This window comes from Artibeus jamaicensis, unplaced genomic scaffold (genome assembly GCF_021234435.1).
Source record: "Artibeus jamaicensis isolate MK-2021 breed Jamaican fruit bat unplaced genomic scaffold, CSHL_Jam_final contig_867, whole genome shotgun sequence".
In the NCBI taxonomy this organism is placed as follows: domain Eukaryota; kingdom Metazoa; phylum Chordata; class Mammalia; order Chiroptera; family Phyllostomidae; genus Artibeus; species Artibeus jamaicensis.
Genome location: NW_026521995.1, coordinates 8616332 through 8631216, shown reverse-complemented (window position 1 = coordinate 8631216; position 14885 = coordinate 8616332). Strand labels below are relative to the sequence as shown.

General features: G+C 35.8%; 1 protein-coding gene across 6 annotated transcripts in view; it reads right to left on the bottom strand.

The window, feature by feature from the left end:
* The window catches only part of ARHGAP12 (Rho GTPase activating protein 12), a 112414-nt gene that overhangs the window by 80701 nt on the left and 16828 nt on the right, over positions 1-14885 (bottom strand). For all 6 annotated transcript variants that reach the window (XR_008393053.1, XM_037165448.2, XM_037165447.2 and 3 more), the window contains exons 2-3: positions 12038-12072; positions 9487-10233 (exon numbers count right to left, since the gene is read on the bottom strand). Coding sequence is in view for 5 of the 6 variants with exons in the window: in XM_037165448.2 (XP_037021343.2) it covers positions 9487-10164 (678 nt within the window). In the remaining variant the exon portion in view is untranslated. The remainder of the gene's footprint in view (positions 1-9486; positions 10234-12037; positions 12073-14885) is intronic.

Here is a 14885-nt window from a genome sequence, read left to right as displayed (position 1 = left end):
TTTAACTAATACTGGAGAGTGAACTATAATACTCCAAACTATAAGCTCATTGAAAACAAAAATGAGATTAGTCTGAATTTTATATAGTAGAGAGAGCCTTTCATAAGTGGTGAATGAAAAATAGATATTGGGGATCCCTGTCTTACTAAAAAAAATTCAATTAGGCAAAAATGTAAGTCCCCCAGAAAAAGTGATAGCGAGGTTTCACTGCATTCAGAAGTATTTATTCCATAAGACTTAACATTAATTATCCCCTTGCCCAAACTTGCTTCAAATTTTAGTTCAACAAGCTATACAGATGAAGAGAGAGATAGAAGATGAATTAACACAATTCATGAATTAACACAATTCACCTTATATCAAAGTATTAAAAAATAGTTCTGTCACATTAAGGTATCTCTCACACTGTATATTATGCTTAAGGAAGAATCAATCTAGTAGGCAGCCTTTATTTTTCTTGGTAAGCTTTCCATTTTCTAACTTCAGCACAAAAATATTTAAAACAGTCCGAGAAGAGGAAATCTTCCTTCCTCTTTTCTATCCTTACTACAGATATAAGTCTTTCATTTCTTGTCATTTCTATTTCTGCAGATTCAAGGTTTTCAAATCTTGAAACCAAGCATTTTCACACTGTGCCTTCCTTGTGGGAATTTGACTTTATATATAATAATTTTCGATATAACACTTTCTAATGCAAGAAATTTCCAACACTTTAATATTACTATAGTTTATAATACTTCATATATGTTTACAAGAAAAAATTAAATTTAATTCTATGTATTGTTAAGACCACTATTTTCCAAATTAACTGATACAAAATTTTAATGAAGAACTCATCTACCAGCTGCCTCTCCTCAAAGACTTTAGCCAAAAAATATTTAGCCAAATTTCAAAACATTTTAATCAAAAAATTTTATTATCACCAACCACTAACATGTGCCCTGTATGTACCTAAAGAAAAGAATCTTGCAAGGCATCAATTAAATAGCACTTTCACTTAGCCAAATGTAGAGCCTTTCACCGAAACAGCAATTTTTCAATATTTTGGTCACAGAGCTCCTTTTACACTCTTAAAAATCACTGGAGACACCAAAGAGCTTTTGTTCATGTTCAGTTATCTACTGATATTTAGTATTCAAAGTCAAAACCAAGAAATCTCAAAATTATTTGTGAAATTCATTTTTAAAAAATAAGACATATTACATGTTAACATAAATACATTTTTATTCAAAATAATAGTCTCCCCCAAAACATTACCAAGAAAAATGACACTGTTTTATAATATACTTTCTAATGTCTTCTAGATTCTCACATCAGCTTCCACATTAAATCTGTTAGAATTTGTTCTTTTGGTTGAATACATAATGAAAAAATGGCCTTAGGCAGACAAAAAAGAGAAAGCTTTTCATGTAATTGTGGACATTCTTCTCTGACATTCCATCAAAACTTGAGTGATAGGTTCTCAAATATCAGTTGTAATGTAGAACCTAAAATCACATTAATTAACTCTTTTTACTTTTTCATATTAAATTCATTGGTCTATCTTGTCTTTGAATGATTTTTGTAGCCATCATGCACTGGCCATTTAAAAAGCATTAACTCACAAGGTTATGCTTATCTTCCAAATGCCAAAACATTTCATTATACAATATAAAAAACATTAAACAAAAGAAACTTAAATATCACCACTGCTTTCAGTAAAAAAGTCTTGGGTTGAAGCTGTAAGCTCATGTTATCATATAAAAGTTCTCAAAATTCTCATTTTCACATAAAAGCTTGAATTGTATCATTTTAACAAAAAAATCAATTGTTTCCCTAAAAGTGTTAAGCTTATTCTGTTCATGTTAGACAAAAGGTCTAACAAACACCCTACTATGAATAACTAGTTTGTCAGTCATACTTTCAAGTAAAACTAGTGTTCCATTATAAAAGTGAATAGTTCAACTCAACTTAATCAAATGAGAATGTGAAGAATTTTTAATACTTAAGTATTTTTAAAGCACAAATTTCTCCCCTGACTTTGTAAACCAAGAATAAATATGAAATTGCTTCTTCAATGCAAAGAGGAAGTTATCTCTACCTAGCTTATAAAGCAATAGTAGGAAACCACATATGTAAGGCATCTATTCAAATGCTTGATGGTTAGTTCCTTTCACTCTCCTCTTTCTCTATCATATTGGTTATTCTGATGAATCCTGTTTTTTTTTAATTTTCCTAACCCTCTTTAAAAAACAAGTTGTCACTCACCTATTCACTAATCATTTTTAAGTGACTGAATTACACTCTACTACGAGACAGAAAAAACAGACAAATAAGTAGTATTCAATCATACATTACAAAAAGAGGGCTTCAGAAGTCAAGTATTTTGTAGAAAGGCTGAGTCACTGGTTTAAAAGCCTATTCTTGCACCTTTCTTTTATGTACCAAGTTACACTCATGATTTTCCAGAGCTTGAGTATTATACGCCACACTTCAAAATAATTGTGGTATTATTTGAGTAGTCATTGTGAGTTTAAACCATCTGTCTGAAACATTTACTGAAGGAATTGCTAAAAATACTCCATGCATACAGATGAGTTTTCTCAATGAAAATGAAAAAATGTTTCCACATCTGTTGTTTTTGTTGATGTGTCACCTAGATTTTCAAATTCTTTCCCAGGACAAAAACAGGGTGAAAACACAGAACATTTACAATGTACACATTTTTAATGACTCTATTAAGACTCTGTCATCTTTTCAACCATGTCTACAATTGCTACTCTACTAGAATCATAAATATATATATATATGTATATATCCATATTGCATTACCATTTTTTACCCCCAACTCCATCTCTCTAGTAACATTCTTTATTAAAGCCTATGTTGCATGAAGGGGCTTAGCATTTCAAGATCAGGGGTCCCCAACCCCTGTGCCACGGACAGATACTAGCCCGTGGCCTGTCAGAAACCAGACTGCACAGCAGGAGGTGAGCAATGGGTGAGTGAGTGAAGCCTTGCTCACATTACGGCTTGAGGTCTGCCTCCTGTCCGTGGAAAAATCTTCCACAAAACTGGTCTCCAGTGCCAAAAAGGTTGGGAACCGCTGTTCTAAATTACTGTTTTTCATACAGAAACATGTATCATTGATGGGACAACATTAATCAAGGTTTTCCCTTCCTATGTTTGTGGCTAAACACTGGTCATCATTCAAGAAGCATTTAGCATAGCTACTATATACCAGGTACTATGCCAGGTACTTAATATGGAGATGAGCAATATAGCTAGCATAACTCTAGAGATTACAGACTGACTAGTGAGAGGAAAAAAATCTTAAATGTAACGGGAACATGGGAACAGTACAAGGTGCCATGGAAGCTTATAAGAGGATATCCCATAGAAGCTAAGATTAACAAGACTGTTAAGAGGTCAAGAAAATTAATACTTAAAAACTACCATTAGAAAATTTACCAAGTACTTCCAATTCTGAGAAAAAGGAGTCCTCTATCCCTCTAACTACAAATAAAAACACTGGATAAAATGTATAAAACATACACAAGACAACTCTAAAAGTTAGAATATACCAACTAGTAACTTCAGTTCTCTGGATTGACTTCTGGCTTCATACATCCCAAGTCTGAAGGTAGAAGTCAGGAGCCCAGAAACACCAACAGGCAGAGACCAGAAAAAGCCCAACAAATCCCTGTCTACATAGCAAAAGGACCAAAAAAGGGGAAGACTAGCAAAACCAAAAACCTTTAGTATTACTATGCTATTCCTGCCAAATGCCACAGAAAAACCAACAGTTTCACCCACATACCACTAGCAATGGCGAACACAGAACCTGGGTTTCCATATGTGCCAGACTGTAATAAGGCACCCCCAAACCCCACCAGTGCACTATCAGAGAAGGCAGAGGAAAGGACAAGAGAAGTCACTGCCAGACAGTAACAAGATGGCATGCATGTGTGTATGTGTGTGCTCGTGCATGCATGCCATGCATGCACGAGCACACACACACAGGAGGCCTAGTGAAAAGTTAGAACCTTCACCACTGTTAAGTGGCAAGGAGGCCATCTGCTAACCAATGATGTTAGCAGAGGTCGTCACGTGGATATCAACAAAGTAAATCTAAATTTTACATGGAAAGGCAAAAGACAGAATAGTCAACACAATACTGAACAACAAAGTTGGAAGACATACACAACCTAGTTTCAGCACTTACAACTACATTAATCCACACAGCCTGATATTTACAAAACAATGACATACAGATCAACAGAACAGAACAGAAAGACAACAAATACACCCAAATAGTCAATCTATTACTGACAAAAGGAACAAGGCAATTCAAGAGAAAGGTAAATCTTTTCAACAAATGAGGAACAACTGGACATATACATATAAATACACACACACACAAACCCTCAACAAAGACCTTTCATAAAAACTAAATCAAAATGAATCACAGACCTAAATGTAAAATTTAAAACTATAAAAATTCCAAAACTGAAACAAAATCTAGATGACCTTAGGTTTGGCAATGAGTTTTTAGATATAATTGTAAAAATATGCTCCATAGAAAAATAATTAAGTTTTGAACTTCATTAAAATTAAAAACTTTAACTCTGTGAAAGTCACTCTTAAGAGAATAAAAAGACAAGCCACAGATATAAAGTATTTGTAAAATATACATCTAATGAAGGATGTGTATCTAAAAATACAAGGAACTCTTAAAACTGAATTAAAAAACAATTTAAAAATGAGCAAAAGATCTAGACACCTCATCAAATCAGAAACAAAGATACAAAATAAGCATATGAAAAGATGCTCAATATCCACTGTTATTCAGGAATGCACATTAAAACAAAATACTACATATTATTAGAGTGGCTAAAAATCCAAAAAATTGACAGTCCCAAATGATGGTGAGATGTGGAAAAAGAAATTCTCATTCACTGTTGATGGGACCACAAAATGCTACAGACACTTAGAAAGAGTTTGGCAGTTTGTTACAAAGGTAAACATAGCCTTTCCATACTATTCAGCAACCTTAGGTATTTACCAAAGATATTACCCGAGTGATTTTAGGTGTTCACCCAACTGATCTGAAGTTTGTGTCTACACAAAAGTCTGCATGCAAATATTTATAGCAATTTTATTAATAGCCCAAAACTCAAAGCAATCAAGATGTGCCTCAATGAACAAATGAACAAACAGATGAATGAACAAACTGTATATCACTACAATGGGTTACTCATCAATGAATGTTATCAAACGTGAAAAGGCATGGATGCATCTTAAACACATATTGCTAAGTGAAAGAAGCCAATCTAAAAAGGACACCTACTACATGAGTCCAATTAAAAGACATTCTGGAAAAGGCAAAACTACACATAAAGATGAGCAGTTGCAGAAGACTGGAGCCTCCAGAAGCAGAGGAAGAGTAAACAGGTGAAACCCAGGGGATTAGGGCAATGAAACTATTCTGTATGATACTGCAACTGTGCAAACACGATACTGTATATTTGTCAAAGTCCACTGAGCTTTATAGCACAAAGAACAAACCTCAATGTATGCAATTTCTTTAATGCAGAAATTTGAAGTGGGGTAGAGAATCCCAGAAAAGAATGCAGAATATGAGTAGAGAAAAGCCTAACTTTATTACAAATGTATGAAACAATTTCATTAATCAGGTGGGGATAAAAGGTGCTGATCAAGTAAACTCTGAAAATGAGTGGACTCTGTAAAAAAATTAATTGCACATGAAATATCATATTCTAGCTGATAATGTTGTACCCCACAAGGGCACAAGTTAATATCTCTAATATCCCTGTACATGTATACTTAAACTGAACAATTACACAAATGACAATGGTAGGAGCTACATTTTTCAATTCTGGGGTGATAGTTTATAAATAAGCAATGATCTATGTGGTTATAGATTAGAATTGAAGACATCAATATGAACCTGATTAGTTTAAGAGATGCAGATGGTTATATGTGGAAATATTTATAGATATGTATATATTCACAGGCTAGCATACCAATGTATATTCCCTGCTCTATCATCTGAGAAGGCTTTGAAGCAATGAACTGAAGTAGCAATGCGCACACTAGCACAGATCCCGGTTTCTAAAACCATTCTCCAATTAAGGAAAACAGTAGTCCTTGGAAAAATGGCTGGTTCTAGCCTGGGGCAGAAAATACACAACATGTACATGGAGTACCTTATAGAGCCAGAAAGTAGGGCAGCGCTCAAACTGACAATACAAGTTCTCAACTGCCAAAGCTGAAATACTTGAGCAGCAAAACAGAGTAATACTGGATTATAATCCAGGGTATAAAAATACTTATGAGTTCATACAGACAAATTAATGAAGGAAAAGATAAAAATCTTCCATACAAAATAATTCCAAATAATCCATGTAGAAACTACACCTTCAGTGAGGTGGGATATAATATCTATTTCTTAATATGCACCATATAGAATGACTTCTTTCCAAAGACTATTTGGAAAGCTTGCCTGTGTCTTGAAGAAATAAACATGCAATTATACTCGTGAACATTTATGCCAGAGAAATAAAAAGTTATGTTCACATAAAACCTTGTGCAGAAGTGTTTATATATAGCAGCTTTCTTTGCAATAGCCAAAAACTGGAAACCCAGATGTTCCTCAATGGGTGCAGTTAGTCACCAACAGAAAGAACATTTATACACACAACGACCTGGATCCATCTCCAGAGAATTACACTGAATGAAAAGGCCAATCCCAAAAGGTTATACAGCATTTAGAGAACATTCTTGAAACAACAAAATTTTTAAAATGGAGAGTATATTAGTGGTGAGCAGGGGTTAAAGAGGGGTGGGGGTGGGAGGGAACCACAAAGGATACTTGTAGTGTTGGAAATGCTCAGTTTCTCTACTGTACCAAGGTCAATATCCTGATTGTTGTATCATAGTTTTGCAAGCCACTTAGGTGGCATGGTGGAGTCAAAAGACATACTAGAATAGGTTAAGGAGATGAGCAAATGTAGAGAAGCAAACCTACACAACTCTTTGCATAAGGTGCCAGTAAAGGGAAAGGGTAGTAAGTGATACTCAGTGGGGAAGCTACACTACAGAGCTTTACTAAAATGGCAAAAAACATGAGCAAATTTAAATGCTGATAGGAAAAACTTGGTAAATAATGACTCTAAAGCCATATGAGCACAAGGCTACATAACCTTTAGTAAAAGGTTTATGGAAGAAAGGGAAAAGCAGATACAAAGAGACTGCCCTCTGACAGGTGCGACAAGGCTTACATTGCACTGGGGGTAAAGATGATCGCTGACACAGGTGCACTTATAGATTAGATGGTGGCAATAATGATAGAAACAACAATAACAATAATGACAGCTATAACTAATGACTGCCGACTGTGCTAGCCAGCCTCCAGGCTGGCCTCAATGTCCTCATATCCTGATGTCTGCACCCAGCATAGTCTCTTCCCGCAGAGAACTGGGGTGAACTGTATACTTTGTAAGATATGACTGTGTGTGACCTCCAAGATTTGGGCAAAAAAATCTACCTTCTACTTCATTCTCATACAACTTTGCTTCTAGACAATGCAGCTTCTACCTCATTCTCTAATGCTTTGCTTCTTCAAGGGGAAACCTAGTCACAACATTCAATCATATGTGAAGAGGCCAAACTAGTACCATGTGAGTGAGCCATTTTAAAAGCATCCCCAGCCAAACCTTCGTAAGACTGCAAATTCATTGAGACCCTAAGCCTTTAAAACTGCCCAACTAAGCTACTCCTGAATTACAGACCCACAGAAACAGTGAGGTAATCAATATTTACTACGTTAAGCTACTAAATTTGGGAGTAATTTATTAAGCAGCAATAGGTACCTAACATACTAATATGCCAAGGATAATTCTAAGCGTATTAGATCTAGTAACCCACTTAATCCTCAACCACCTAATCTGCAATTTAAGGTAAGAAAACGGAAACACACAGAAGTTAAATAATTTTCCCCAATCATCACACAGATGATTAAGTGATGGAATTATGAAAACCATAAAGTGAACCTTTATGAACTCCAGATTCAAATCAAAACTCACTGCTCTTATTAGCACTAGTAACCTCCCCAAAGCTGAAGAAAATTCTATCTGTGGCTTTTATTTTTGCTGTGAAATAGAAGGAAAGGTTACCTGATAAGAGAGCAGGGAAAAGCAGGTGAATCAGAGAACTGAAATAGGAAAGGTTTGCAGAGTTGCCACAAAAAGTAAGAAAAAGAACTGGCTAGAGAAATCTAATAGAATTTCAAAATAGTGTCAAGGTCCCAAGAGAGGTTAAGAGCCATGAACTTGGATGCCATAAATTTAAGATGACCATAATGAAAACACAGGCCAGTGTACCTAAATAAAAAAAAAAAACGCAATTTGAAGTGTCAAACAGTGGTATTGGCAAGATGGAAGAAAAAAAGCACATCTTTCTCAAATCCCACTAGTGAGCTCAAAAAGGAGCTATGTATAATAAAAACAGCTCCAAGTAATACTACATACTCTATAATAATAACATCAGGATAAACTGACTACGCTCCTCTACATAACTGTCTTGATCAAAAACACCCAGAGGTTTTCTGGAGAACATTCCCTTTTTCCTATTCCCATTCAAAATGTCACAAGAAAAATTAAAATCTAGAAAAATAACATACCAGTTCCATTATAATCAGGCCACACCTAACAACAGCCATACAATTATTCAATGACTTAACTTGATGATTAAATTTTACAAGAGTCTTAAGCCATAAATATATCATTTTTAAAGTTCCTTTAAAATTAGACTTTGCCAAATACATTTAAGTTTTAATTTCATGCATGTGCTTTTCAAATTACTTCACTCCACCTAACCAATAAACTGGCATAAACTAATCTCAAAGTTAGATAATGAAACATTTAGAAAACCAAAGCACAGACACAGTTTTTTCCCTGCAATGCAAGTAAGCATGGACACTTCAGAAACTTCAGACACAAAAGTACATGAATGGAAGTAAAGGTTTGTGAGCTCTGTATTTTTTCTTAACACCCAAGGTTAACAAACAAGTTTCAAAGAACACAGTTAGTGATTTGAAAATCCAGTGACATCTTTCCATATATATCCATTGTTACCTGGAGACTCGCTGGAAACAAGTCAAAATGAGTACTGCTGGAAAGCAAACTTTTTCTAATAAAAGAAATAGCACTGGGTAAATTAAGTCAGTCCTTTCTACATCATGCAAAATCAATAGAGAGGAAATGTTTTCTCACACTTACAGTAATTCTAAACCATAAAGTGAACTCCACAAGTTATTTCACATATTCCCTATCTATTTAACTCAGGAATAGAACCCATCTATCCTGAAAACATAAGGCAAAACAAATGATTCCTAACTCTTACAAAAAACTCTTTAATTAAAGTAGAACCTATAATTAATATTTTTATTAAGGTGCAAGTGTTTCGTTCTACAATCAATCTTACCCTTATCTGCTCCGTGGAGCTGCTGCTGAGTTCATCACCGGACTCAGAATCTTGATGTACCCTTTCCGAGCCTTCTCCTGCTGAATCGCAAGACTGATCCTGGGAGAAGCTAGTTTTCTCTACGTCCAAGAACTCTGGACCAGGAAAGTGACCAAATAAGCGTGTCGTATTCTGGCCAGAAACTTTAGGAGAATGTGAGTCAGTGGTAAACTTCCCATTATTGTGGGTGAGGTCTAGGCTTAGGTTGACAGTTTGACTTGGATTATAGTTGGGTCCAAAATTCTGATTGGCATCACGAATAAGACTTGTTCCATGAACAGATGACGACGGCTTTCCAAAACTTGAAAGCTCAGGCAATTTGTTCACATTTTCTGTTGATCTCTGAAGATGCAGACTCGGTGTCATTTTCACAGAATTATTTGGCAGTGCAACTGCCTGTTTAACAGGCGGCATCAGAGCTTTGCGGGTGACTTCCTTAACATACTGGGCTGGCACATAAAATGTTTTGGAATTCTCATCTGGCTTGACTTGCCACCAGTCATCGTTGGTCTTTTTTACCAAGATGTATCGTTCCCCTTGTTTTATCACAATTTTTCTGTCCTTTGCTTCATATTCATAATCATACTCCACTTCAATATACACTTGTCCTGGAATAATCTTGCCACTTCTGTCAGCCATTTTTATTCAATACTATTCACCTCTCAAAGAGGACGGTATGCCACATTATGGCTTGTTGGATTAATATAGCTGTTTTTATTTAAAGGGAAAAACAATGAAAAAGAAAGTTAAACACAGTCTGGATTTTTAATATTTACTTACAAGCCTCACATAATACAAGCCATTTAAAGAACATTACTTTCAAATCTCAAAATCAGAAAATAAATACTTGTCTAATGTTTTCTATTGTCTCACATTTAAAAACTCATTAATACTGTAATCTACATTTTTTAGTCATTTATGTCCATTACCAAACCAATGACTGTAATAGTAAATACGCTAACCAACCAGATACAAGAGTATCAAAAATAAGAGGTGAGAACTTTGCTTCTTTTCATGACTACCTCAAACCTCTTCACATTCCTAGAAAGGCTCACTTATAACAACAGCTAATGTGTATGAAGCACTTCCCACGGGCCAGACACTGACCTAAATCCACTGCATGCCTTACCTAAGATCATCTTTGAAGTTAGAGCTGAATTCCAATGACCCTAAACTGTTTATTTTTTTAAATGATCAAGAACATTTAGTGAGCTTTAAAGAAAATTATCCAATTTGTATGTTTTGTTTCCTAATATAAAAAATACAGCATTATTGTTATTACGCAAAATACACTGATGAAGAGTTTACTTTGTTTCCCTATTATGTCTACCTCAGAAGGGCCACAATTCTTGTTGGGCTGAATCCCACAAATGCCAATAAATAACCAGCATTTCTATTTATAAATGTTAAAAATCTACATCTTGCCCTGGCTGGTGTGGCTCAGTGGAGTGAGTGCAGACATGTGAACCAGGGAGTCGCCAGTGGTTCGATTCCCAGTCAGGGCACATGCCTGGGTTGCAGCCAGGTCCCCAGTGGGGGACATGTGAGATGCAACCACACATTGATGCTTCTCTCCCCCTTCCTTCCACTCTAAAAATAAATAAATAAAATCTTAAAAAATCCACATCTACACACTCCCACATTCAAAGTCTATTAAATAGGCCTAAACTGGCTTAAGAAATCTAGTTTTCACTTTAATTTCTATACCAACTCCAAAATATTCTGTACCTCAAAGAATACAGCATTCAAGTTTCAAAATGATCACAGCATCTCAACACTGCTACAACTCATTGCAAGCCCCAACTACGGTGAGATGAAGTGTGTTTCCCCCCAAAAGGTATGGTGAAGTCCTAAGGACCTGCGAAGACCTTATTTGGAAATAGCATCTGTGCAGATGTAATTCATTTAAGATGAAGTTATACTTGATTAGGGCAAACCCGAAAATTCAATGACTGGTGTCTTTTTAAGGAAGGGGAGATCTGAAAACAAGTTGAGACACAGGAAATAAGCCCAAGAACAGAGGCAGAAACTGGAGTGATTCAGCTCTAAGCCCAAACACCAATGATGCTGGCAGAACCGGAACCTAGAAAGAGGCGAGGAAGGACCTTCCTGTAGAGCCTCTGGAGGGAGCACGGACCTACTGACACTTTTATTTTGGACAGCTAGCCTCCAGAACTATGAGAAGATGTTTTTGTTTTTTAAGCCACCAAGTTTGTGGCACTTCATTACAGCAGCCCTAAGAAACTTAAACACTCAACTCAATGCTCAAGGATCCTAAGGCAAATCTAAGCAATTCTGAATATTCAATATATCAAAAATGTTTATCAGCACCCAGTACTGGGCATGATATTATTGTATGCCATATGTGCTAACAATCATTCCCCTAAGGACAATTACTCTTTGTAACAGATAAACCTGTAAGCCCAGTGATAAATAAATCACTGACACAACTTCAGTAACTAAAATTTACTTTCTAGATGTTTCAAAAAATAAAAATAAAAAGTAAACTTACCTTAGAGAAATAAATATCCAGTATCACATTTAAACCTATTAAAGAAATAAAGTTCATTAACTTTGGCCAGAATTGCTTTAAAGAAAGTTATAAATACAATGTTGCTCACATTTTAGAAGCATTAACTTTGTGGCTACAAGGAACACAGTACAATTCTGTGTATCACATGGTGTTAGCACCACCCTCCAAACGTAAGTATGCTTTACCACGGCCCCTCCTACTTCCTTTCTGCATTGTCTCAATTTCATTTTTGCCCCTTATTTATATTATGACAGAATACTCTCTTAAACTTCTAGTAACATAAGAAACAACTTTTGTAAAATTGTTAAAATGACAAAACTGTTTTTCAAGTTTATGGTACTGAGTGGGTAAAGAGAATGAAAACAAATGTTGAACGTTGTTGGGGGCCCTAATACATTTCCCCACAGATTACTTACTACTGTACTTTTAGAACTGTAAGATGCACCGGACTATAAGATGCACCTAGGTTTAAGAGGAGGAAAACAGGAAAAACATTTTTGAAGCAAAAATGTGGTAAAATATTTAATAATCTGTGACCCTGCTCCACTGCCCCCTCCCCCACCACAGTAAGCCAGGTAGGCTACATTTGGACTATAAGACGCACCCCCCTTCCTCCCAAATTGGGGGGAGTGTGTCTTACAGTCCGAAAAATACCTTTACAATGGGGAGATCTGTTAAGTCATGAGCTTAACTAAGGGGTCAAACTTAGCAACACCAAAAGTATGACAGACAACATGATGACACATGCCTCCTGATGTGATGTACTAAGATGTTACAATGTTATCTATGTTGTACTCTTATCAAAAAAAAAGTTTAACTGTAGCTAATTATTAGGATACAAACAAATCCGGAATATAAAGCATTCTATTAGACAACAGGCCTGAACACATAAAAAGTGAAAAAGAGAGGGATATTCTTCTAGATTAAAAGTGACTACAGACACACAACAAATCCATGTGATGCTTTAATAGATATCTACAACTCACAATATCAAAACTCACTTTCTGTCTCTAACCGACCCCAGCCCTGGCAAATCTAGATGGTCTTTTCCCTCTCAGGAGATAGAAATTCTAACCTCCTAAATGTCCAGCCTTTGCATTCATGCATTACCAAGACATTAGTCACTATGTGCTTTAATCCTTTTACCTACATATGTTGTTCACTACAACTTCTCAAATTCCACACTGAAATACTTATCCTCAGTGATTTATTTTTTTTTCTTTTCAGGAAATAATATAACTTAAGAAATACCTTCGAAGATAGTGAAACAAGTAAAGGAATCTACAGAATGTTACAGTAGCTCGGATATACTATACTGGTCATTTATCCACAGGAATATATAAAAGAAAAGTATGAAGAATAATAAGTAAAATTGTGTGACTTTATGCTAGTCAGAGAGGGGCCGTGGGGTGGGGAGCAACAATGGGTTAAAGACCGGTCCATCTTCTGTCTCTTTCACTGCCCAAGCTTTATGACTACACCTTCCCCAGTAACCAGAAGTTCATTAAGTATGAAGGGGGCATTCTCAAAGAAAGATAAAGTCATCAGTTTAACCACATTCAACATGAAACATCCTCTCTATAAAGTTTTAGTTAAAGGCAATGAGAACTGGGATGACAGAGTAGTAGTCAAGACACCTATATAAAAAAGGTATTTAGATATCAAGGCAGACGGCATGAACCAGAGTGGACACAATGTAGTAAAAGAACAGGAGCTGTGATAGATTTCGAATACTGGGGTGGAGGATGGCAAATGAAACTGGGAAGCTCCTAAGAGAGACTAATAAAATTATAAACTTCTAGAAAATCACACAGCAGGAATTATGTATTACAATCCAAGGTCCAGAAAAGTTAGATAAAATATAAATGAAAATAAAAGCCTTACTCTACACTATGAAGTCAAAGAAAATCAAAATAATTATGGAGTAGCTCTAAAAACTTAGATTTAAGTGAAAATTATTTGCAAATGTGTGAGTAATTTGGATGCCCTATTTTTACTTAGAACATAAGCTGTATTAAAACAAGTGTTCAGGTCCTGGCTGGTGTAGGTCAGTGGATTCAGCACAGGCCCGTGAACCAAAGGACCACGGTTCGATTGCCAGTCAGGGCACATGCCTGGGTCGCTAGCCAGTTCCCAGAAGGTGACGCACAAGAGGCAACCGTATTTTGATGTTTCTCTCCCTCTCTCCTCCCCTTCCCCTCTAAAGATAAATAAATAAAATCTTTTAAAAAATGTTCACAGTTTTAATTTTGGCTTGTTTCTTCCTCTATTCCCAAAACTTGTAGATTCTTCTCTTTAGGTAGGTAGTAGGTTGAGCACTGTTCATCCTTGTATCCTCTCAAGTATTTTGGTCAGAATGTTACTTATTCAGTTACTAATTGAAATATATCCTGTACTCACTGCCACACTCCTCCACCCACATTCATCACACACACTGACAACTACTAAGTACCTACCCACCAGTACATGTTAAGTTTTTGCATATCTAATGCCCAGTACCAACCAACTGCTTGTCTTTGCAGCTTTAAAAATATCCACGTAGGCTTTTCATACATCTTACCATTCTTCCTCACGTTTCAACGAGAGCAGATATACAAGCATACAACTGCTTACATCTTTAACTCCTCTTCCTCCAAATCAAATTCAGAACTTTCAATCATGCTATTTTAAAATCTAATAGCGTCCTCCTTTCTGTCTGCCAATTTTCCTCATTTTCTTTCCTACCACAAATTATACAGCTCAGTAAATGTTATCTTCCTCCCCCAATACATCTGCTTTAATCAACTACATGTCTGAGTATGGTATCCTTACTAAGTACATCCAAAAA